Source organism: Pelophylax lessonae (assembly GCF_965119305.1).
Source record: "Pelophylax lessonae genome assembly, chromosome: 2".
NCBI classification, from domain to species: domain Eukaryota; kingdom Metazoa; phylum Chordata; class Amphibia; order Anura; family Ranidae; genus Pelophylax; species Pelophylax lessonae.
Window position 1 is genome coordinate 382,457,982 of NC_138769.1, and position 26,728 is coordinate 382,484,709.

Sequence of the window (26,728 nt, forward strand, 5' to 3'; positions counted from 1 at the left end):
GCGATTGTAAACCGCTGCGTTTTTTCTTTTTTTTTCTTACCTGCAAGGGAAAGGCATAATGTGCTAGTATGCATCGCATGTGCAACTTACCTGAAATCGAAGCCTTCTAGTGATGCAATGTCATCCCTGGAGACAGATTCCATCTTCACCCATCTTGCTCCCAGGTTCATAAACTCCAGCTCTGTGACTGGCCGGAGCCGTGATGACGTCACTCCCGCATATGCGGGCAGGAGCCGTCATTTACGGCACAGAGCTCCGAAGGTGGCCGTTCCTTAGGAGAGTATGCACCAGTGATGTCACTGGCTGCATGTACAGTAAATATCCCCTAAACAGTGCACATTTAGGAGATATATACATTACCTAGAGGTAAGCCTTCTTATAGCCTTATATAGGTACAATTTAGAGTTTACTACCGCTTTAGGCATGTCACTATATGTGATCTGCATGGGCAACATACTTTCCCAGCGTTTATCACCTGCTCAGTGTTAACAAAAAAAGAGTGAAATCATTATCAGTGCACACAGAGCTAGATTTACACACAATACACAAGGACTGCCATAGACAGTATTCTTCCTCCTACCATTCAGCCTTCCTGCAGTTCTCTCTGAAATTCCTTTCTACTGCCTTGCAGTGCAGAGCCCAGCACAGTCCATTGATATCACACTGTCCTCTCCTTTACAGACATGCCTCCTACTTCATACACAGTATACTGGCACATCCACTCCTCCGTGCTCACACTTCCTGGATGAGATACTGCAGATCATGTGACACCGCTTCTTCCAATCAGCATCCTCGCTCTGTGTCCCTGTCTCTATTCTCTTCCAGCCATGCCTCGTCTGAGCATGCAGCTTCGTGTGTTTGTGAAGATACTTATCTATCATAAATAGATCCTTTCTTCTAGTGTAGCAGACTTTTATACGTGAAAATACAGAGGGAGGGAAAAATCAATCAGACTCTTAAGTCTAGAAGGATACACAGACATCCCAACCTGCAAAAATTAATTTCGGGGGAGGTGGCACTCCGCGCCCCCCCCCCCCCCCATTTAACACAACTCGAGGATGATGAAATGAAATGGAATCAGTATACAGAGGTTTACTTCTTCTGAGAGATATTAAAGGAACACTCTAACCACCATGACCACTTCAGTGATTTGAGGTGGTCCTGGTGGTAGGAGTCAGAAACACTGCACATGCTGGGATATTTACAGTATGCTTTACTGCAGGGTGGTAGTGCTGTCTGGTACTGCAGGCTGGTACTGCTGGCGAATACTGCTGGTGGTACTGCTGGCTGGTACTGCTGGTGGGTACTGTTGGCAGGTACTACTGGTGGTACTGCTGGCTGGTACTGCAGGCTAGTACTGCTAGTGGGTACTGTTGGCAGGTACTGCTGGTGGTACTGCAGGCTAGTACTGCTAGTGGGTACTGTTGGCAGGTACTGCTGGTGGTACTGCAGGCTAGTACTGCTTGGGGGTTACTGTTGGCAGGTAGTGCTGGTGGTACTGCAGGCTAGTACTGCTGGTGGGTACTGTTGGCAGGTACTGCTGGTGGTACTGCTGGCAGGTATTGCAGGCTAGTACTGCTGGTGGGTACTGCTGGCTAGTACTGCAGGCTTGTACTGCTGGTGGGTACTGCTGGCTGGTACTGTTGGCGGGTACTGCTGGCCGGTGCTGCTGGTGGGTACTGCTGGCTGGTTACTGCTGGCTTGTACTGTTGGTAGGTACTGCTGGTGGGTGCTGCTGGCTGGTATTGCTGGTGGTTACTGCTGGCTAGTACTGATGGTGGTTACTTCTGGCTGGTACTGCTTGCGGGTAATGCTGGCTGATAATGCTGGTGGGTACCACTGGCTAGTACTGCTGGTGAATACTGCTGCCGAGAAATGCTCGCTCCTCTGAGTCACATGATCAATGGAGTTTTATGGGCGGCGCTGGAGGAAGCATGCAGAGCCGATGCTTCCTGTATCTCTCATCTCACAGGTGGAGTGCATTTGGTATCACTCCAGGACGGAGCCAGAACTATACAGGAAGCATAGGCTCTGTTCTGACAGCCGGGATATCACACGGCACTTGCGGGTGTCAGGGAGCAGCAGCTCAAATGTGGGAGACTCCCGCACCTCGCAGGAGACTTGGGATGTCTGGATACTTATGTGAAATATAAAACCAGGCATAAAATAAAAAGATAATTTTGCTGGAACTGTGACCTAAAACGTTTATAGAGATATTAAGGTGATTGTAAACGATCCCCTTGTAAAACAACCCATTCTGTTTAAAATAGAAATGGAAGACAAAACATTTTTGTCTACATATAAAAAAAAAAAAAAAACATTATAAATACCTTTTTTTCCCTTTTTTTAAAATAAATGATCACATTCTCTATGTTCTCAGCTGCGTAAGGGGGGGGGGGGGGGGTGTAGAAGCAGCAACACACTGGTTGTGCAGGAATGCCATGTCAAATCGCATGCCAAATCAGAGCCTTTTGCTGGCAACGGCACCTTCTGAATTGGCGCGGCGTTGCACCAATTCCTAACAATAGTTCCTGCACTACTTTTGGCGACTTCGGGGGCGATTTCAATACACATCTGTGCATGTACCTGCACAGATGTCTCTCAAATCGCCCCTGAAGTCGGACTAAAATGCCGGTTTGAAATAGTTTGCTAAGCTTATAGTCAAAGCTTAATTGAACAAGCTGAAACTAGAAGTGGATTGGCTACCGTGCACAGCTGCACCAGATTCTGAATACTCCAGTTTTAGTAAATCTACCCCACTGTCTTTCCAGGACACTGGCCAGGACTCAGTCCTTGCGGGACAACAGAGTAAGGGTCCTTTCACACGGCTTTCCGATCAGGTCCGCCTGTCAGTATTTTAGTATTTTATGGGGCATGTTAGTATTTTATGGGGCAGCGGATGTCAGCGGTGCTATGGTGCTATAACACCTGGTGCTATGCGATCCGATCCTGTCCTTGAAATTCAGACAGAAGGGAAACCCTATTTTCCTTCGGTCTGGAGGATCGGATCGGATGAAAACAGGCAGGAGGTCTGTTTTCATGTGATCTCCTATTGAGGAGAGCAAGGCTCTAAGGCCCCTTTCACACAGATGGACCGTTCAGATCCGCCTGTCCGTTTTTTTGGCGGATCTGAACGGTCCCCCCATGCATCTCTATGGGGCATCAGATGTCAGCGGAGACATGTCTGTTGACACCCGATCCGATCCGTCAAATCTGGACGGATGGAAACTCTATTTTCCATCCGTCCAGCGGATCGGATGAGAACGGACCGAATGGCTTTCCGTGGGGGCACCCAATGAAGAGGAGGAGCGCCGCCGAGGCACCCCAGAAGAGGAGGATCATAGCTGCTCTGTGCAAAACCACTGCACAGAGCAAGTAAGTATAACATGTTTGCTATTTAAAAAAAAAAAATCTGAACCTTTACAACCCCTTAAACCACTTTAGCTCCAGAAGGTTTTACCCCCTTATTGACCAGGCCATTTATTGCGATTCGGCACTGCGTTACTTTAACAAAAAATTGCAGTGCGACGCTGTACCCAAATACATTTGATGTTCTTTTTTTTCCACAAAAAATAGAGCTTTCTTTTTGTGGTATTCGATCACCTCTGCGTTTTTTAGATTTTGCGCTATAAACAAAAAAGAGCGACAATTTTGAAAAAAAACGCAATATTTTTTACTTTCTGCTATAAAACATTCCCAATAAAAAAAATTAAAAATCCAAATTTTTTTATCAGTTTAGGTCAATTTGTATTCTGCTACATATTTTTGGTAAAATAAATCCCAAAAAGGGTATTTTAATTGGTTTGCGCAAAAGTTTTAGCGTTTACAAACTACGGGATAGATTTTTGGACTTTTTATTTTTTTTTGTTTTTATTAGTAATGGTGGCGATCAGTGATTTTTAGCAGGACTGCGACATTGCGGCGAACAGATCGGACCCCTAACTGACATTATTGACACTTTTTGGGGACCAGTGACAGTAATCAGTACTAAATAATATGCAATGGTACTGTATAAATGACACTGGCAGGGAAGGGGTTAATACTTGGGGTGATCAAAGGGTTAAATGTATGCCTGTTTGTGCTTACTGACTGTGTAGGGGAATGCTTTGTTTACATAAGCAGGCGGGTCTACGGTCAGTTTCTATGAAGATCCCAGGAGGCTGGCGGCGATCCAGTCCGTTCCTCCCCCGGTCTGGCTCCCGCTGTGTCTAATCACAGCGGGAGCACAGGCGCGCGCCGCCGATTCCATGTGCACATAATCACATAGATCTAGTCACCTACTGCCCTGCCGCAGTAATTCTGAGTGGGGTGGTCGGCAAGTGGTTAAATGAATTCAACACCAAACCAATGTCACCAGCAGCCACTGTCACCAAGAATGTGATAAGGTACCTGCTTACCAGATTTCTCAAGAGTAGTCATGTAACGCATTTAACCATTTGACCTCCGAAAGATTTATCCACCTTTATGACCAGGCCATTTTTTTGCAATACGGCACTGAGTTACTTTAACTGACAATTGCGTGATCAGGCAATGCTGTACCCAAATAAAATGTATGTTCTTGTTTCCCCACAAATAGAACTTTCTTTAGGTGGTATTTGATCACCTCTGTGGTTTTTATTTTTAGCACTATAAATAAAAAAAGACTGACAATTCAGAAAAAAAACAAGCTAATATTTTTTTACTTTCTGCTATAAAACACATCCAATAAAAAAATGAAACAATCCAGGACTGACTTTGGCGACTTGAGGGTAAAAAAGCTTTCCATCCCATTAGCCGTTTACCCACACTTGATTCCGGGTCTTTCAGTATCCATTTGGCGACAGCAGGGATTCAATTTTCATGAACCTACTAACCAACAGCCCAGTGTGTTGGAAGCTTTCACCTTGACCGTATACACTCATTGCATATAAGCACCCCCCTCCCCAATCTTACTGTGCCCCTCCATATCTGGAAATTCCTTGTAGGCTCCCAGGAATCTAAAAGTAAAGGTATCTCGCTCTTCTATAGGCTATTCCATCAGTGTTCGCTAGTGCGTAAATCCCAACCTATGCTAAAGTGGGAACAAGTCTTAGATCAAGAATATCACATAACTAAGTGGTCTGCCGCCATAAGAATTAACACCAAGGCTTCGGCCTGTGTTGACCATTGGGACAATGCCCAAAAAATTCTGCATAGGTACTACATGACCCCCTCTAGGTTGAACGCGATAGATTCTAGCATCTCACCTTTGTGTTGGAGGGAGTGCCAGGATAGGGGTAACTTGTACCATGTGCTATGGGACTGCCCGAAGGTCCACCCACTATGGAGACAGGTTTCCTCTCTACTCTCACACATATGTGAACGACAGTGTACCCTGAACCCAGCTATGGCACTCTTAAGTATAGGAGTGGATGAACTCCATTTTCAAAGTAGAATAATAGCGGCGCATATATTGTTTGCCACTAGAATAGCGATAGCCGCACTTTGGAGGTCTCCTACAATCCCTTGTATTACTGATATCAAGAGGAGGGTACAGTTCCATAAGAATTGGGACTCTTGGCTGAAGGCTTCTACTGACAATGTTTAGTGTTGAGTACAGATATTTTAGGATTCTCAGGTCCTCTGACGCTAGCTTGAAGCGACTGAGCAATTTCAGGGCTTTTCCTCCAGTGGCAGGCATCCAGTTGCCCCTCCCCCCCTTCTCTTTGTTCCCCTCTCCCTCCCCCCCTTCCCCACCCCCCTCCATACCTCCCTTTATTTACCCCTTTATTCCTACCCTTGTCCAGCCTAATCTCGTGCTTAGGTTCACGACGGGCTCCAGGAGAACCCTATTGTAGGCCAGCCTGGGGGCGGCGGTGGTTCTTTTAGCTAAAATTTTGATAGACTCAGCCTAACCTTGTTGGGTTAAGGGGGCCGGTAGTGGCGCACTTGCCTCCTAAAATAGCAGTACTAAGGGGTACTCGATCACAGTGTGTTCCCTTTGGGGGTGACGAGTATCTCTTTGCTGTCCATTCCTAACCTAGCAGGTTATCTGAAAAGTATGAGTTTTTATGATATGTAGTAGTTATTAGTGTGTGGAGAAAGAACTACCTTCACAGTAGCTATGCAAGAAATTATAGGGTTCAACGATGTTTTGAAGCTTTAGTGACACTTGCTCGACTGTATTTGTTTACCTTTGTCATGCAACTTGTTATGCTATGAATGTACGGAAAAGTTTGATTTTTCTACTTGTACATGTCTACTAAAAAAAAAGTTTGGTTAAAAAAAAATGAAACAATCAAATTTCTTCATCAATTTAGGCGAATATGTATGGGATAGTAGACAGGATTTCTTATACTCTAAGGCTCGGTTCACATTTATGCGATGCGGGAAGGCTGCGAATTCGCAGCCTGTTCCCGCATCGCACACGCACCCCCGGCAGTTCACACTGCCATATGCGATACGCTGGGGGTGTCAATGTAATCTTAATGACACCCCCAGTTTGATCGCATATCGCAGTGCGATCGTGCAGTTCGCACAGGAGCGGATCGCACAAGTGTGAACCGCTGTGCGATCCGATCCTGATGCAGCTGCAAAAATGCATCCTGTGCGTGTTTGCTCCGGGTGCGATGCGAATTTAGCCATACAAACTGTATGGCTAAACTCGCACCGCACAGCTGATCGCATGTAATGTCGGAGCAGTGCGCTCCGATATTACATGCGAACCCGGCACTCGCACAAATGTGAACCGGGGCTAAAGCTTATACTAAAATGATGACACTGCACATTTACTGTTGGATATAAAAGGCCACGGCCGTTTATTATTTGTTTTTAAAAACACTTGTAACTTGAAACATCAATTCAAAGCATTCAAAATAACCCGGCCACTACGGCCCAGGTTAAAACAAATAAATAATCCATACCATAAATAAATTATCCAAACTTAAATCAAAACATATCATTGAACAAAACCAATAGAATATCGTCCCCCTCTGCATTATGCAAAGGTGACCCTACAAATAATAATACTGGCCGCGACAAAACAAAAGGGGAGGGGGGGGAGGGGAACAGCACTTGCTGACTTCTGTGAGGTGATGTGAGGTTCAGTCACTGATGAGCTCCCTTTAATAGCGCTGAGGCGAGCTCTTGAGGCGGGAAGTACAGGAAGAAACAGGTATGCTACCTAATCTCCCTATCTACAGGGGCAAGCTTAAGCTGATTGGGGCTTATTCTCACCTAACAGAGCGCTACAGACCCTTTCTACCCCAGCAACAAGGTCTCCTCACACTCTAAGCCCGCCAAATTAGCTCTAGTTTACTTTAGCTCTACCTGTCACTATCCCATAGATAAAAGGGGGTTATTGAACCCCCTTTTCTTTCCATGGGATAGTAGACAGGATTTCTTATACTCTAAAGCTTATACTAAAATGATGACACTGCACATTTACTGTTGGATAAAAAGGCCGCGGCCGTTTATAATTTGTTTTTAAAAACACTTGTAACTTGAAACATCAATTCAAAGCATTCAAAATAACCCGGCCACTACGGCCCAGGTTAAAACAAATAAATAATCCATAAATAAATTATCCACCAGACAGGCGGCTCACGCCCGCCTGTCACCACACCACAGCATGGCCCGTTTGGCAAAAGTGCCACGATTAGCATTAAAGATACAGTATGTGGACCTATAGCTGTTATAAGTGAGTGTCATCGCTTCTGTATAGTCTGCCAATTCCTTCCTCTAGCTCAATATGTCTAAAGGAAAAAATCCCAGCGCTGCCTAACAATTTTCTAAAGCCCTGTTAATTTGCTTCCTGATATTTTCCAATGGTTTCAAATGTGAGTCCTTGAACCATGCTAACCTAGGTATTATTTCAGAGAAAACAAAACCGTCCGAGGACTGGACAACTCAAGAAATTGGAAAACATCACTAATTCTGAAAATTAAGTCTAAAGATTTAACTTAGCTTTTGACGTTAATACCCCCCCAGATGAACCATAAGAACGTCCGGAGGGTAAATGACTTGCAATAACATACAAACTTTAAAATGAATTCAGACTAGTGCACGCCCCGCTTACTGAACCATTGAACCTGGAAATCCTGAGAATCCAGACCAACATTTTCAGTATAAATCTTCCTTTTAGCTCTCGACCGGGCCCAATGCACGAATGAATGGCCAACGAGCCAAACTGAAAACCTGTGACCTAAAATATCAATAAAGAGAATTAGTGCGAATGTAAGAAAAGGTAAGCACTCGACTTTCATCTACTACTTTGTATGAAAACTTCATCATCAACGTCCAACCTGGCAGCTGCAGTAGCTGCGCCGAACCCAAATGAATGTATGACAGCTTTAGATGGTCAAACTTTAAAAATCATAATCAAAAATCATCAAACAGCATAAAATTGACACTTGGATAAAGGTTAAACTGAGTGAGAAATGAAAAAACCCCAGAGCCGGGGAACCTAATCAACAGAAATTTTTTTTTTTTAATAGCAATACAGGGCATATTATAGAATCGTTGTACTAATGTAGATGTATCCACTTACCCACACCCAATTGGTCGGTTTTCAAATCACGCAATAGTAGACTGACTGAGTCAAAGAAAGCAAACATCCGATAGCAATAAACCCGAATCCTTATACCTCCCATCAGGCACAAGCTCCGAAATCCCCAGGGCAGCAAAAATGTCAGAGGAAAAAAAAGGCCGCCTTAAACAGAGTCGACTTATAGAATGAATAACAGACAGCCACCGAAGCTGTACACAGCATTTCTAAAAATTTAGGTGTAACGGGTTTCCTAGAATCCTGACGCCAATAACTCCTTCGGTAGCCTTTTAAAACCTGCCGGACCGAGAAGAATGATGAACAGGGGGGGGGGGGGGGTAATTACGCAAATTGGCCAAAAAGGAAACACCAGCTATTGTCTTATCGATGTGAGACCAAGAGTATTGTTTCAAAATAAAATTCAAAATGGCAAGACCAAAAGTGCAGAAAAAAAACGCTCCTGCGGCTCCCCCAGGAAATGCAAATGAGACAGTCAAATTGACCATGCCGATTGATATCCGGCCATATTAGCCGGGGTTAGAAATTTAGATATATTGCTGTAAACGAGACTCGAACTAAGTTCCGCAAATGGGCAGGGTACCGAAAAAAAACTCGTCCGATCTGCATTGGGAAACAGCTGAAAGATATTTTCCATCTGTGGACTAGACAAGGGGTCTGACACGGCAAAAGTAGCCTTACTCCAGATATTTAAAAACAGACATCTGGATACAAGACACCTCAATAATTTGATCACGGGGGCGATTTGGAGGGCAAACAATTCATGCGAAAATAAATCCCCTATTAACGGTCCGCACAATAATGCGTCTATTCGTAAAGCAATGTCCCCAAATTTCTAGGGCAACCACTAAGGGAAAAGGCTCTAGGAGAACACTGTTGCGAGCGCAACCCAATTGCACCCATCTGTTTCAAGATTCAGCGCACCAGTAGGTGCCCCAGATAGTAGCGAAACCACAAAGCAAAATCTTTTACAAGGAAAAATTCCTCCTGCCAAATAGACCTACCTTAAAATAAATCAGAAACCAAAACCATACCAACAGAGACAATCTGATATGAGCTGTGAAAGATTTAAAACCAGAGGCGGCAGAATACGATTTACTAGCGAATAATTTACCGAAGGGATGGTCCTGGATACAAAAGCTAACAAACCTAACAACGATTGCACTTCCTCAAACAATACCTAGCGCCTACAGATCATCATCAGCCCGAGGTAGTCTGAACTCCATCAGCATGAAATCGGTGGTAATACCCAAAAAACTGGACGCATGTACAAAACCCTTCCGTCTTCTCATGCGCCATAGGAATGCTGAACTGCTCGCGCAGATCGAAAAAAGGTATAATAGATGCAAACAGTCCGAATATCCCCCCTGACCTGAAACAATCATCGAAATAATGTACAAAGTCATTAAATTTGGACTTATAGTAAATGATCCACCTTAAAAGATGAAAAAACATTCAAAATAAAACATGAAAAGAAGCAGCCCATGGGGGGGGGGGGGGAACCTGTCAAAATAATAACGGTCCATAAAGAAAAAACCTAAGGAGTTAAAGAAATCAAGATGAGCTGGCGGAAAACGAGAACCAGACTTGACGACCGTTTCTGCCATCAGCCAAGGCATAAAAGTGGAGTATTGGATAGATGCTAAATCCTTGCTTATTACATCATTGAAAGATTCCCCAAAGGGGGATAACAAATGGTGAAACAAGCCTGTATGTATATGGTTCCTTTTCTGTGGGATGAACAAAAGGACCAGCAAAAATGTTCCCGACAGGAGATTAAGTAATGATTTTATCAACAGCTATGTCCTTAAACAGATGTTAGGTTTCTAAGAAGTTTACAACAATAACCTGAAAATGTATTTTATTGGCAAAGTGAACCCTTCACCAAAGCCACGGTTATTAAGGTGGCCTTCCCCTATCATGGGTAGAGCTGAACGGGAGCATTGTGTCGAGACTCACTGGCGTTCCCATATATAAAAGGGGGTAATGAACCCCTTGTTCTTTCATTTATGTATTTTATTAAAAATGGGAAATAAGCCTAAAATAATGACACACAACAGTGAGCACACAGGGTGTTATCATTGTTGGACCTAAAATGTATGCCTCCCCGTCGGGGAACCGAACCCATGACAGGCGGGGATACTTACCACAATACTAACATACTCACCACTACACAAAAATGCTGAATATTGAACACAAACTAGAGTACTTACGTGTTTTAGTAACATATTTTTTTTTTTTATGACAGTCTACTTCCAAAGTCTGTCCTCGAGTCACTCTAGAATCTCTTAATTTGGTTAGCTGAGCTGAGCTGAGCTGATTTATTGCCATTGAGAAAGGAACAATAAAGCACAGGCAATATAAACTGCTATACAGGAAAGCACCCCCTGCCATGTGTAATGAACAGGGAAGGTTGTACCACGCTGCCCATAGACATGCATATTTTGTTGAATTATTTATTTATTTATTTATGTATTTATTTATATTTATCTAATATCATTTTTTTTTTTTTTTGCAAGGGCCTTGTAATTTGACGGTGTAAATTCTATGTGTGCTAAAGTACCTCGCTCTCAATGTGTTACACAGAAAATGTTCCGTACAGTGTTGCCAACCCCCCGGAGGGAAATTTACTGGCAGAACGTCCAAAATTTACGGACAGCACCAATTTTTTACGGACACTGAAAAAAGTACCTAAAATAACAATTTTCAGTGCTAAAGCGTGCAAATATCAATATTTTAACTATAAACATATAGCTAGTGCTATTAGCAATGTGTTAAAGTTAAACAAAAGTCAAAAAACATATTTCTCTAATTTACATGAAGGTTGGGTTACCATAACCCAGCCAGCACAGAGTTCCCCCTTACATCAGAGTCTGCAGACTCTGGTCAGACACGGTACAGGAGGTGGGCAGACACTGCGGACATGGTACAGGAGGTGGGCAGACACTGCGGACATGGTACAGGAGGTGGGCAGACACTGCGGACATGGTGAAGGGGGTGGGCAGACACTGCGGACATGGTGAAGGGGGTGGGCAGACACTGCGGACATGGTGAAGGGGGTGGGCAGACACTGCGGACATGGTGAAGGGGGTGGGCAGACACTGCGGACATGGTACAGAAGGTGGGCAGACACTGTGCGGACATGTTACAGAAGGTGGGCAGACACTGCGGACATGGTGAAGGGGGTGGGCAGACACTGCGGACATGGTGAAGGGGGTGGGCAGACACTGCGGACATGGTGAAGGGGGTGGGCAGACACTGCGGACATGGTAAAGGGGGTGGGCAGACACTGCGGACATGGTGAAGGGGGTGGGCAGACACTGCGGACATGGTACAGAAGGTGGGCAGACACTGTGCGGACATGTTACAGAAGGTGGGCAGACACTGCGGACATGGTGAAGGGGGTGGGCAGACACTGCGGACATGGTGAAGGGGGTGGGCAGACACTGCGGACATGGTAAAGGGGGTGGGCAGACACTGCGGACATGGTAAAGGGGGTGGGCAGACACTGCGGACATGGTGAAGGGGGTGGGCAGACACTGCGGACATGGTGAAGGGGGTGGGCAGACACTGCGGACATGGTGAAGGGGGTGGGCAGACACTGCGGACATGTTACAGAAGGTGGGCAGACACTGTGCGGACATGTTACAGAAGGTGGGCAGACACTGTGCGGACATGTTACAGAAGGTGGGCAGACACTGTGCGGACATGTTACAGAAGGTGGGCAGACACTGTGCGGACATGTTACAGAAGGTGGGCAGACACTGTGCGGACATGGTGAAGGGGGTGGGCAGACACTGCGGACATGGTGAAGGGGGTGGGCAGACACTGCGGACATGTTACAGAAGGTGGGCAGACACTGTGCGGACATGTTACAGAAGGTGGGCAGACACTGTGCGGACATGTTACAGAAGGTGGGCAGACACTGTGCGGACATGTTACAGAAGGTGGGCAGACACTGTGCGGACATGTTACAGAAGGTGGGCAGACACTGTGCGGACATGGTGAAGGGGGTGGGCAGACACTGCGGACATGAAGGACATACCCATCCATCTACCTACCTATGTGATATCAGGGGAGCTACTTACCTACCCGGTAGGTAGCTCCCCTGATATTACACGGGTAGGTAAGTAGCTCCCCTCATATCATTGCAAGGCAGTACAAGTTACACATGAAACATCTTCTCCAACTTCTCGTGATGCCAGGGCCAGTGTGTGCCCCCCCCCTCACCCTTCCATCCAGATGAGAGGATCCGGCTCAGTCTGAGTCTGACTTACCCTGCGGTGGATCGGACGGTCGGTCAGTGGCCAGCATGGTGCCCAGCAGCACGGATAGGTAGGTGATGGTGTGGTGACGGTGACCCCCCTCCATAGCTCACGCCCCCCGTAGTCTCGTACTCCTCCTCCAGTCCCGACTCCCGGGCCGGCTTCATCACGCAGGGCCAGGGACACAGGCGGGAAAACTTAAATGAGGAGAGGCGGAGGCAGAGGCGGGCCGTGGGTGGCACTCGTCGTCTGATGTAAATAACTCTTGGGGGCGGAGGCGGTGTCGGGGGTGGAGGCAGAGGCGGGCCGTGGGTGGCAGAGTGACTCGTCCGATGTAATTAACTCCGGGTCGGGGGCGGAGGCGGCGTCGGGGGTTGAGGCAGAGGCGGGCCGTGGCACTCGTCCGACGGGGATCTCCGGAACTGCGCGCCGCACATGCGCAGTTCTGACAGTGCCGCCGCCGCCGCCGTAGATTTACGGGCACTTTTCTCCTGCTACGGGCATTTACGGGCAGGAGAAAAGTGCCCTGTTTTAACGGGCTGTCCGTAAATCTACGGACGGTTGGCAACACTGGTTCCGTATTCAACAAACCTAAAATAAAGAAAAGTAATTTCTACAAGGCTTTATATGTACATATTTCAATTAAATCATGCGTTAATGTGCCTATTGCCCAAGGGCCACTAGATGGCGCCCAGGTGGCAATAGGAGAAATATTTTATTTTTTTTTTTTTTTTTTTTAGAGGCTGCTGCATAGGCAGTGTAAACAATCACAAGAGACTTCAATTCATTCATAAAACCTTGCAACAGCTTTGAAATTACAACAGGGGAGGACAACGCTGAAGACTCGCCGCTCCTGTCAGTCAGCTGCTGCAAATCCTCTGTGGGGAGACAAGCTGGCAGGAGCTAAAGGAAAGAAGCCCTGCAACTGACATGAAGGGGGTTAGCTTCCTCACCTGGTCTGCGGTGGGAGGGATGCTCCGGCGTCTGAGGGGCTTGAGCAGAGGCTGCCTGAAGACTCGGGCCAGCCGTCCGGTACTGGAGGAGGTTGTCCTGCCACTCTCTCTTCTGCCACCCGGTGATGAGAGCGGGGTCCGCCTGGATGTTGACCGGGCCCTTGCGGGGTGGGGGAATCAGCGGCGGGGTGCGCGTCTCTCCTACGCTGCACCGGCAGATTGTAGAAGGCCCCGGGGCGCCGCTCCTGCGCGCTTCCGCCGATGACCGCGACTCCTCGTCCGGCTCCGGTGTTGAATGACGCTCATCCTCTTCCGACGGCCACTTCATCTGGTCTGCGGCTCCATCCGGCAGATGGCTCCAGCACAGGTGACACATGAGACACGGCTCACGGCGGCTCCACTTGACTCGCAGAAGACGGTAAGGCCAGACAATGCATCCATGCTTCTCTTCCTTCTACCCCTGCACGTAGTGAGGCGCCGAAGAAAACTCATCTTGAATGGATTCCTGAGGCAGGGAACAGCAGAACAGCACTTGCTGACTTCTGTGAGGTGATGTGAGGTCCAGTCACTGATGAGCTCCCTTTAATAGCGCTGAGGTGAGCTCTTGAGGCGGGAAGTACAGGAAGAAATAGGTATGCAACCTATTCTCCCTAGCTAAAGGGGCAAGCTTAAGCTGATTGGGGCTTATTCTCACCTATCAGAGCGCTACAGACCCTTTCTACCCCAGCAACAAGGTCTCCTCACACTCTAAGCCCGCCAAATTAGCTCTAGTTTACTTTTGCTATACCTGTCACTATCCCATAGATAAAAGGGGGTTATTGAACCCCCTTTTCTTTCCATTCTGCTAAATACGCTTGATAACAAAATCCCAATAAGCGTATATTGATTGATATGCGCAAAAGTTATAGCATCTACAAACTATGAAATATTTTTATTCATTTGTTTTTTTATTTATGTTTATACTAGTAATTGCTGCAACCAGTGACTTATAGCGGGACTGCGATATTGTGGCAGACACTAACCAACACTTTTTGGGGACCAGTGATTAATGCTAAAAATATGCACTGTCACTGTACTGATGACACTGCATGGGATGGGCTTAAACATCAGGGGGCGATCAAAGAGTTAACTGGATACCTAACCAGCTTTTTAACAGTGGGGGAGATGCTTTTACTAGGGGAAGGCATGGATCCATGTTCCTGCTTTGCAGGAACATACGATCAATCCCTTTCTTACTGACAGAACAGCAATCTGCCTTGTTTACATAGGCAGATCGCCATTCTGCCTGTGTACCATACGATCAGCGGGTGCCAACAAACAATCAGCGGGTGTCGAATGTCCATTTGACCCCACTAATGATTAGAAATTTAAACAAATGTTCTTAAAATGTAATTTTTTGAACTGAATTTTCCTAGCGTATGTTCAACTTAAGAGCCTTTTCACGTGGAATACATCCACTTCACTTAGCAGGGGATCACGAACACATCCCCTGCTGAATCAGGGCTGAACAGAATGGATGTAATTTATGTGATACTTATACATTTGCCTCAAATAGACTAACAATGAGTTTCTGTTCAGATCTATTTGCAAAACTGACAGACAAATCTGATTGGAACGCCCATGTTAAAGGACCCTAAAGGGTAAAACGTATCTAATCCTAAATCCAATCTCACCAACTAGCACACACTAGATGGTGCTACACACGTTTAGAAAATCGTTCGAAAAAGCATTTGACACGCTCAAATGTGTGACTTACAAAGCATTAGTGGGCTAATTTCGATTACTGAAATGCAACGATTTATGGCAAAAAAACGAACCATCATGTCGGATTTTTTGAGCCTAAACTATCAATTTTCTAAACATTAATAGTGTAATCAATCAAAAAACAACTACAGCGCATGCGCGTGTTAAAGTGTAACCCCACATTGTGTAAGCTATCGATGAAAAATGTGCCATTTATGTTGTTATCGACCGATAAAAATATTGATAATTAGGCAACTTTTATCGATACAATGATGGCACCATCGCATGCATGTTTAAAAGATCTATAGATATCCAAATGTTTTTTTCTAACGATTTTCTATCCGTTTATGGCCAGCATAAGACTGGTCATACACTGATTGAAAGTTAGCTGGTTCAGCAGGGACCAGCTGAATTTCGATCAACTAGTATCTGTCCCCAATCAGTTTCTGTTTAGGGGCTAAGGAACTTTCTTGATCAGCAAATTCATATAAGAACTTGCGCTATGTAAATAAATAATATGGTCAAAAGATGATAAATGGGCAGCTGCTGTTCACCAAGTGCAAAACTCAGAAAGTTACAATCAAAATATTACAGCACTTGCTCAAAAATTATGAATAACAACACATGTGCCATATTATAGAGTCAGTGAAAATACTACAAAGTCTTTCAAGATTGTCTTGTAAAGTGCTCAAGTGCTCCAAACTCCAAAAAACAAAGTGCTGAAGTGCTTTATGTAAACAAGCCCTGAGGTGTACCGTGTACCACACTCCTCTCTTGTATCCTCACTCACCAGAAATAATGGATCCACACAAACGAGGTGGATGGAGGAATCCCCCCTCTGGGACATTGTATTCTGACAGTGGGACTTTGCTGCTGCCGCTAATAAAGAAAGAAACAAAATATTACAGCACTTGTTCAAAAATTATGAATAACAACACATGTGCCATATTATAGAGTCAATGAAAATACTACAAAGTCTTTCAACATTGTCTTGTAAAGTGCTCAAGTGCTCCAAACTCCAAAAAACAAAGTGTGGAAGTGCTTCATGTAAACATGCTGTGAGGTATACCACACTCCCCTCTTGTATCCTGTAACGCTCCTGCGTTTTATGTATGATGTGGATTTACAGCTGCAGAAATATTCCACTTCAGTAGTCATGTAGAGAAACGCTGAGACACCAATCCCAACTCCCAAAGACTCATCATGTGTGGATGATCTCAATTCAGCAAGTAAATACACACACTCAATAAGAAGTTCCTGGAGTGATCTATGTATATAGTAGTATAGAGGTGATAGGCTGAAGAGACAGGTTGAGTTGAGACGATAGGTGACAGACACTTGAGAGGAATGTTCTTGAGAATGAGATAGTAACAGGTGGGATGCAGATAGGTTAGCAATTATGTATGGTAGTAGATGATAGGATAGCAGATGACATAAAGGAGAGACTAACCCAGTGCAAGAGCAGATGATAGTAGGCTCAAGAGCTAGCAATCTAGATAGTGCAGATGTAGTAACAGTCCTTAGTATGCAGAGCTAGACAGTGTAAGCTTTAGTATGAAGGTTATTGAGGTTTCCCCTGTGGGGTACTTATCACTAGTAGCAATGTAGCAGAGGAGAGGTTCGACAAGAGCGGATGATCCGGTAGCGGGATATAGGGATCAGCGCAGCGTGGTTCCGACAGCGAGGTATGCTAACAAGCATGAGAGCTTCAAGACAGGTTAGCATCAAGGCACATCTAGGCACACAGCAGGTTGAATGAACCCATGTGAGTGAGAGCTGGTGATTTAAATAGCTGTTCAGTCCGGCACTCAGTGATGATGTCAGCACTCTTAAAGGGAAACACACCTATATGTGCTTCATCTATCTAGGTAGATGGAAAGCACCCGGAAATGATGTGATAGGAGGCACTGAGAGTGCCAGAACCTTACATATCCCCACTCACCAGAAATAATGGACCCACAGCTTTGCAGTCTGAGGGTCAACCAAGCTTGTATCTGGTGAGATGGAATCCAGCTCGCTTAGTAATTAAACTGGGTCCCACCAATTGTTGGTCTTGAGGTGGTTTTAGTGACCTTCGAAACTCAATGAGATAAATGTTACCCATAGTCAAGTACAGTAAAAAAAACATTTATTGCACAGAATAAAAAATCACTTTCAAGATTTGCAGATAACACAGGCATAAAACAATGCTCGAGGCTCTTTCGGGTTCGCCGCTGATGGCGTGCGTTCCACAGAGGACACGGAGTGACGTCGTTGTTGGACGAAAACCAGAAATGCGTTAATGCGTTTCGCCCCTCCCCAGGGCATCATCAAGGACAGGATGTTATCTGCAATTCTTGTTTTTTTTTATTCTGCGCAATACATGTTTTTTTACTGTACTTCACTATGGGTACCATTTATCTCACTGAGTTCCAAGGTCACTAAAACCACGTCAAGACCAACAATTGGTAGGACCTGATTTAATTGCTAAGCAAGCTGGATTCCATCTCACCAGATACAAGCTTGGTTGACCCTCAGACTGCAAAGCTGTGGGTCCATTTTTTCTGGTGAGTGGGGATACAAGAGGGGAGTGTGGTACACTTCATGGCATGTTTACATAAAGTACTTCGGCACTTTGTTTTTTGGAGTTTGGAGCACTTGAGCACTTTACAAGACAACCTTGAAAGACTTTGTAGTATTTTCACTGACTCTATAGTATGGTACATGTGTGGTTATTCATATTTTTTGAGCAAGCGCTGTAATATTTTGATTGTTTCTTTATCAGCGGCAGCAGCCAGGTCCCACTGTCAGAATACAATGTCCCAGAGGGGGGATTCCTCTATCCACCTCGTTTGTGTGGATGGGGAAATCTGATTTTCTTTCATTCAGCCTATTGGCCAGCTTATGGCCAGCTTTATTCAGTGAAAATTCAGACTGGGATACTCTATTTTTATAATATGTCGGATAATAAGAGACACCCAGTCACGCTGATAAATGTGGCCTATTTTTTTAGCGCTATCTAGATAAAAAAAAAAAAAGGACACAAAGCAGAATTCCTATAAAGTTTAATTCTCCTTTAACTGCAATAACCATTTCCTGGGCATAACTACAATAACTATGTTATTAGGCCACAGTGGGGGATCATTTGCAAGCTGTTTTTGGAAGCATACAAAACTTTTTTCACCATTTATGTTGTATACCTTCTTTGGGGAATCCATTACATATCATACTATACCCTTAAATGAGGGGCCACTACATTTGACCTTCTATAGTTAAGGTATAGCTAAAGGCAAAACTTTTTTTAGTTTTGGACTGAATGGAAAGGGATTAGAACACCTATTGGGTTTTTATGCCTGTCTGTGTCCCCATTAGGGAAAATCACCCTCTCTATTTGTCCTGTTTACCATTATCATTGAAAGTGAAAGTAAAAAAAAAAAAATTGTATTGTGGGTTGTCCCCAGAAAAGTAATAGAGGAAACGTGTTCCAACAGGGACACTAGTTCTGGTGATGGGGGGGGGGGGGGTAGTCCCCAAGAATTCCCTTAATTTGCAAGGATTTCCTATAACTTCCTGTTTGGCTATGGAACCGGAAGTGAAGGTAAATCTCCCCAACGAGAGAAAGATAAACCTTACAGGGGTTAAACCCTCCCTTACTCTATTCAAAATGAAAAAAAAAACTGTTGCCTATAGTTCTACTTTAAGGGGTCTCATCCTCTGATAAGCAGTGCATGACATGTGGTGGTTGTGGTGGATAAGCATATTGGATTTTGCTGCATATTGCACGTTCTCTGTGGAAAGTGTTACACACCATTTTTATTTTATTTTTTTATTCCTATATGTTTACAATGTATTTGCTTATTCATAGGATTGGTATATTTAATTAGTAGACAGCACAAAGCACAGAGTTTATTAGGATTATTGAATAAAAAGAAAAGGAGCCTAAGCTCTAATTTCAGGTTGCCTTATTTACAGATTTTACATTGATTTACAGTAATGTGCAGTTAAAAGTTGTCAGATACTCATCTACCCCAATTCAAGCCTCATCATGGCTGTTAGAAATTAGAATAGAGCTGGAGGTTAACATGGCCAGTGTCATGAGGCTGGAAGTGTAATCAGGCAGTGGTCATGTGAACCACCCCCTTACCATAGCTAGTCAAGACTCCATTCCAGCAGCCACAGCAAGAACATGCCTGAATTAGTGGTGAGTGTTTTTTAAAATGTTAACACCATGGTAATGTAAGACAACACGTAGGGTGTAAATAAAGTCATGTATACTGTGTATACTGAGGGTTTAGGATCACATCAATATAGACTAATTAAATCCTCTGTTTTTTGGCACTTTAGTGTCTTTTAACAAATTCTCCTGGTTTACTGCTCATTGTTATTCTACTTGTCATTATCTTTACTACATTTGTAACATTACAGTACACAGGTTCACAGTCATATATGTATACAATGTTGTCCTTGATTTGGCAGCAATTTATAGGTGTCTGCCAATTGTGACCTCCTACTTTTCAACTATTATGTCCTGTGCAAGAGAAAGGAGCATCCTCCTGCTGTTGTTATTTCAAATCCTAAATAGAGTTGCCCAGTAAATCCTAAATAGATTTAGAGTCGGTTCACACTGGGGCGGCACGACTCTGTCCTACTTCGGGGGCGACTTGTGCATTCCCATGCACCACAACTTCGGAGCTACTTGCATGGACTTCACATAATGGAAGTCTATGCAAGTCGCTCCGAGGTCACCCCGAAGTAGTACAGCACCCTTTTTCTAAGTCGGAGCGACTTGTGTCGCTCCTATTAGAATGGGTCCTGTAGCGGTCAATGGACCGCGAGGGAGCACGACTTGTCAGGCTGACAAGTCGCCAGACAAGTCGCGCTAGTGTGGATCGACTCTAAACCAAATAATATCTGTGGGCTATGGATGCATAAACCTAAACCCAAAATGCCGCTGTTCAAAAATTCTAATATTTTTAGAGTGACAAGGACAGTGGTGCACAGCGCAAAAAAGGTATACTGAAAAACGTGACAGAATGTGCAAATTATAAACATGCAATAGTCCAAAACTAATATGGCCTTGGCTGTTGCTCCACCCTAAAGTGGAAATTCCTCTGAAGTGCCTCAATAGTGCAAATCAAATACAAAAAATAGTGCGAGTTTGGATGCAAACATACAGTACATAATTACATGTGCATAAATCAATCAATATAACATGCATGGGCGTAGGAACTGGGGGGGACGGGGGGGACACATCCCCCCCAGGAAATAATGCGGGGGGGACAGGTATGGTGAAATCCCCCCCAGTTTAGTACTTGGAGAGTGCTGATTACGCTGTAAAAATGTCCAGTGAATTCGGCTTCCGAACACCTACTGTTAGGCGAATGCACGCAGTGTGTAGCTGTTAACTACACGAACAGCGTAGTCAGCACTCCGGGTCTCCTTCCGGTTTCACTTTCAGCACGGGCGGAACGCGGTACAGACTGCAGAAGGAGGACGCACATGTCGCAGTCTAGACTGGGAGTAGTGGCGGCAGGAAGGAGCTACTGGCTGAAGTGTGCACTGCTGCTGACCTGTCCTGGGACCTCCACAGAGTCACAGACAAGGTAACGGGTACTTATTTGTTCCATAAAAAAACACTACTAAACCATTACAAGTAAATATATTTATTAATAAAATAAGCTCACGCTTTCCCATCACCAAGACAGTTTCATTGATGCAGCACAATCCACCCTTGCTGAGATCATCATGATTAATGATGTCCAGTCATATCTAATGCTTCTCATAAATAAGCATTGCCTTACGCATTGAATTAGTGTTCAAAGCACATGAAGCAGGGAACCCTTTTAGATGTCTGATTGATAGCTGTAAGAGTTAAGACTGTACCTATAGACATCTACGTAGCTTTAGTGTGTGAGCTGGCAGTGGTAGGCACAAATTTACAGGAACAGCTACCTTTCACCTTAACTGCTGAAGTAAACTGCAGTGGTTGTGGTGCTTGGAGGGTCTTATGCCCAGTACACACGATCCGAAAATCGGGCAACGTTCCATCCGTTTTTTTTCGGATTCTAGCAGCTCTCAATAATATTTGCTAAACGGGAGAAGTTACTCACGATACGAATTTTCTCGGACGATAATTCTTAGCTTCCGGTATGCGTAACCACGCTGTAGCGTGTGAGAGGAAATGATGTAATGTGCGTGTGACCCCTCTAACCACGCCTTGAGTGCCTTCGTGACGAGCTGTTCAGATTGTTCGTGTGTTGCCGCGTTATTTCACTCGTTCCCTCGCACGTTCTGTCTGATACCTGCAAAGATGGAGGATACCAGCCTTCCAGTTGCTATGCTAGGCGTTCTGGCTATCCAGAACGTTCTCAAGCAAAAACAACAGAGAAGACGAAGATCGTGGAGTAAGGAATAGCTCCTCAACCGTTCTAAGTACTCACACGTGCATCTCATCCGTGAGATTCAGGAGAACAATCCGGATGATTTCCGCAATTATTTAAGAATGGATGATGACTGCTTCCAGCATCTCCTGTCATCTGTCACTCCCCGGATACAGAAGCAGGACACAAACATGCGTGAGTCAATCAGTGCAGAACAAAGGCTGATAGCCACCCTGCGGTATCTGGCAACAGGAAGAAGCTTGCAGGACTTGAAATTCACAACTGGAATATCCCCGCAGGCCCTTGGAAAGATCATTCCTGAGACCTGCAAGGCGCTGATTACTGCTCTACAGAAGGAATACATAAAGGTAATTTTTCTAATTACTCTCAGATATTACCAATACCAACTGCAATTTTCTAAAATAATAGTTGTTAACCGTTTTCTGTCGGCAGCGCACAGATTTATATATTTTTTTATTTGTTTTTACAGTTCCCCGAGAACACAGAGGAATGGTTGGAGGTGGCCAAAAACTTTAATGAAATGTGGAACTTCCCAAACTGTGGAGGTGCGATAGATGGGAAGCATGTACGCATTACCCCACCTGCCAACTCCGGATCTTATTACTATAATTACAAGGGATTCTTTAGTATTATCATGATGGCAGTTGTGAACGCTAACTACGAATTCCTATACTTAGATATAGGTACAAATGGGCGCCACTCAGATGCCAGTGTTATTGAGCAAACCGAGTTCTATAAGCGCCTCCAGGACGAGACACTGAATTTACCAACAAATGCTCAGAATGTGGAAGGTCTCAATTTCGTTTTCATAGCGGACGATGCGTTTGCATTAGGAGAACATTTGATGAAACCTTTCCCCATGCGTGGCTTGACCACAGAGCAGAGGATCTACAACTATAGGCTGTCACGTGCACGCAGGGTTGTAGAAAATGCGTTTGGAATACTGGCCAACAGATTCCGCATTTTTCAAACTGCCATTAACTTGGCAATGTATAAAGTGGATACTGTTGTTTTGGCATGTTGTGTCCTTCATAACTACCTCCGCCGCCATGTACAGGGGTATGCTGCATCAGCACCAGATCGGGAAGGTGATAGATCTGGAATATCCAACCGCGAGGAAGGGCAGGAGTGCCTTGCTGGACTGACTTCTGTGGACCGAGTGCCTTCCAGGCTACCAACCCAAAGTGCTCGGCAAAGCAGGCTGGATTACCTGGCATATTTCAATGGAATCGGTGCAGTGAGCTGGCAGAATGACATGTAGAATGCTATACTGTATGTGTCAGAAAACATCTTTGCTACATGGTCCATTTAAGTTTGTACAGCTGTTATGTTATCATATGTGATCTTGTACTTGCCTGTTTTGAATCAATTTCTTGCATGTTGAAAAATAAAAGGGTGAAAGAAACTGCTCAAGTGTCTTTTCCATAGCGGGTACTTATGAGAAGTGACATTCGCATATACCACATTTCAATGACAAAGGTGTTTTATTGAAGTGAGGAATCATTGCATTTTTGAACCACTTTTATTCAAACACTTTTCTCAAAAAATAAAGGTTACATACATTATGTTCTTGCTCTGATTCTTTTCCAAAAAAAAAAAATTTAAATAACATTATTCAAAAAAGTCAACATTGCACTATTTAGGTGTGGCTGTACATAGCATACTGCACTGTCAGGAGGTACACGATTGATGTCATATGCTTCGATTCATAGAATTGTGTTACAGCCATCTAGTTTAGTTTGATCAAACATTATCATTAATACACAGGACATGATATGGTCCCAAATGTAAATAACACACTTGTGCATTGGGAGTGTAGGCCACAGACGGTGCAATTGTGTCTATCCTACAAAATGAAAAATCGTATGAATGCACAATCCTCACAGACTGTTGCATCGTTGTGTTCTACTGGAGGGAGGAGCGGGAATGCCATTCCTGCCACCGGGAGAACAAACAGGTATTATTGATAGAAGCTCTCTCCGCTGGCAATAGTTTAAATGAAAAAAACTGACAGGCTGGTTGTACCCAAGCTCATCAATTGACCAACTTGCGTGCAATCAGACTACCCATAAATGATTTTACGATTGTTTGGTCTCTGCTGAACAGAGATAAAATGTAAACACACAATGTCCAGCTAAATGTAGACTTGAAAAAAGTCTGTCAAGGTAGGCAAATGGTGCTCAGGCAAGACCCCGTTCACACTGGGGCGACCTGTGAGGTGACCTGGTCGCCTCACAGGTCGCCTTCCATAGAGAAGCTGCGGACCCGTTCTAATAGGAGCGACAAAAGTCGCTCCGTCAGGGTCCGGAGCTTCTTTGGGGAGACCCGGAGCGACCGGCATAGACTTCAATGATATGAAGTCTGTGCCGGCCGCCCCGAGGTTCGTGGCGCTCGCACCGCGGAGGTCGCCTGGGGAAGTCGGGTCGCCCCAGTGTGAACGGGGTCTCATTACAGTTGCACCTGCAAACCTTCCACCGACCTACCCAAAAAAAAATATAACAAAAAGAACATATTTTCTGGTGAAAAGCCAATCTCCATTGTTCGATATTTATATGTGCACAACATAAGGATCAACCACATATGGAGGGCAGTATTGCAAGGAGACCTTGTGCCTCTTCAACATTATTATTTGAAATAACAACATTATAACCTTAATGTTTTTGCACAACTTAAACATGAATTTAAAACTATATCATGTAAACTTTTAACTCCTCCCACCCCCCTTCAAGCTCCTATGTCGGCTGCCTTGTATGCCTACAATTTTGCAAAAATATCAATCGTATTTTGCAGTAAACACAATATAGAATTAGTTGCTTCCTGAATCTGGTGAACTTGATTGCAGCAGTGAAGCAAATCAGCAGACAGACGGGCAATAGTTGTTTGATTCAAACTGTGCTCTGTGTAGGAAGTAATACTAATTAATGGCCATAATATGCTTGATAGAACATAACAAACAGAAACAAGACATGATCATGTGACTTACGGGAGGATGATGCAGGCTCTGCAATGTCCACATGTGTTGGCTTCATGACATCTGTACCCACAATCTCCAAAGTGTCTTCATACAGGTTATCCATTTTGCTGTCATAACTGGTCCTTTCTTGAACCTCCATATGCTCTTCTGGTGTAGCATCTGCATTTCCAAATATAAGTTAATATGACAATATTACAATATCATCCATGTGAATACATTGTGGTTGTATAGGTACAGTTTGATAAAAAAATAATTAAAATACCAACCTTTAACACAAGACTCTGGCGTGCTTGGATCTACCATCGTTATGCCACTGTCCACATCGGTGTGGTCACCTGTTGATTTTGCATAGCTGGAATCACCCTCATGTAGTCTTCTTTTCTTGTGTTTTTTCTCTTTAAGAAATAAAAACATAGGTTTAGCATTTTTCTAATGTGAATAAAAATATGTGGATATATGCTAGGGTACCTACTTTTAGTTTTGCAAATATTCACTTCTGTCTGCTTGTCATCATTTTCACATGTCTGGTTAGGATTGCTTCTTTTTTGCCTCTCCCTCTGTTTGGCTTTATCTTTATTTCCTGTAAGAATAAAAAAAAAAAAAATAGAGGTCATACATGTATAGACACAATACAGCATTTGCTGCAATCCAGTGTTTTTTAACATTAGATCCTACTAAAATGTATACTCACGTTTTTGGATAGTGAGATGGATTTGATCCAAATGATCATGTTCACGTAGTTTTAAATCGGACCATCTCTTCCTAACTTGATCCTTTGATCTCTCTACTCCATGCTTCTTTCTAAGGTATTCCAAAACTTTGTCCAAAATGGCATCTTTCCTGCTGTTGGGCCTCTCATATAATTGGAGCTTACAGTCATAATCATGCTTCTCCAGCAGATACACAAGATCGATCATCTCATCTCTGGACATAGCTGTTGCCTTTATCTTCCTCCCATATGTCCCTTTGCCCTTTGGTCTGGGCCCTTCTTCGTTCTCCTCTGCCATTTCGTGCACCTGCTGCCTTCCTACAGTGTCGCAGACAGATACTACGCACACAGAAATCGCTGCGTGAGTCAAAAAAAGGAGGCGGAGCAACGTGCGTGCGCATGCTCACTACCGTACACGGCAGACCCGAACGATCTACCCTGATTGATCTGCTACATTATCGATCTGAACCTCGAACGAAGTAAGTGAACCTTTTTCATATGCTAATATTTCATATTGTATGTTGCCACACTGGCGTTGCTACTGCAGCTAGTAGACCTCAACGTCCGAAGTAACGGAATTTTTCATATGCAAATCTTTCATATTGTATGTTGTCACACTGGCGTTGCTACTGCAGCTAGTAGACCTCAACGTCCGAAGTAACGGAATTTTTCATATGCAAATCTTTCATATTGTATGTTGCCACACTGGCGTTGCTACTGCAGCTAGTAGGCCTCAACGTCCGAAGTAACGGAATTTTTCATATGCAAATCTTTCATATTGTATGTTGCCACACTGGCGTTGCTACTGCAGCTAGTAGGCCTCAACGTCCGAAGTAACGGAATTTTTCATATGCAAATCTTTCATATTGTATGTTGCCACACTGGCGTTGCTACTGCAGCTAGTAGGCCTCAACGTCCGAAGTAACGGAATTTTTCATATGCAAATCTTTCATATTGTATGTTGCCACACTGGCGTTGCTACTGCAGCTAGTAGACCTCAACGTCCGAAGTAACGGAATTTTTCATATGCAAATCTTTCATATTGTATGTTGCCACACTGGCGTTGCTACTGCAGCTAGTAGGCCTCAACGTCCGAAGTAACGGAATTTTTCATATGCCAAATCTTTCATATTGTATGTTGCCACACTGGCGTTGCTACTGCAGCTAGGTAGGCCTCTCGAAT

The 26,728-nt window shown here is 44.3% G+C and overlaps 1 protein-coding gene across 1 annotated transcript; it reads left to right on the top strand.

Moving 5' to 3' along the window:
- Window positions 1-14,034: 14,034 nt before the first annotated feature.
- LOC309548123 (putative nuclease HARBI1) lies at window positions 14,035-23,123 on the top strand (the record flags this gene model as incomplete). Its single annotated transcript, XM_082248088.1, has 3 exons — window positions 14,035-14,157; window positions 21,922-22,209; window positions 22,332-23,123. 3 exons carry the CDS (start codon window positions 14,035-14,037, stop codon window positions 23,121-23,123), a joined length of 1,203 nt encoding a protein of 400 aa, XP_082104214.1.
- Window positions 23,124-26,728: the final 3,605 nt, after the last annotated feature.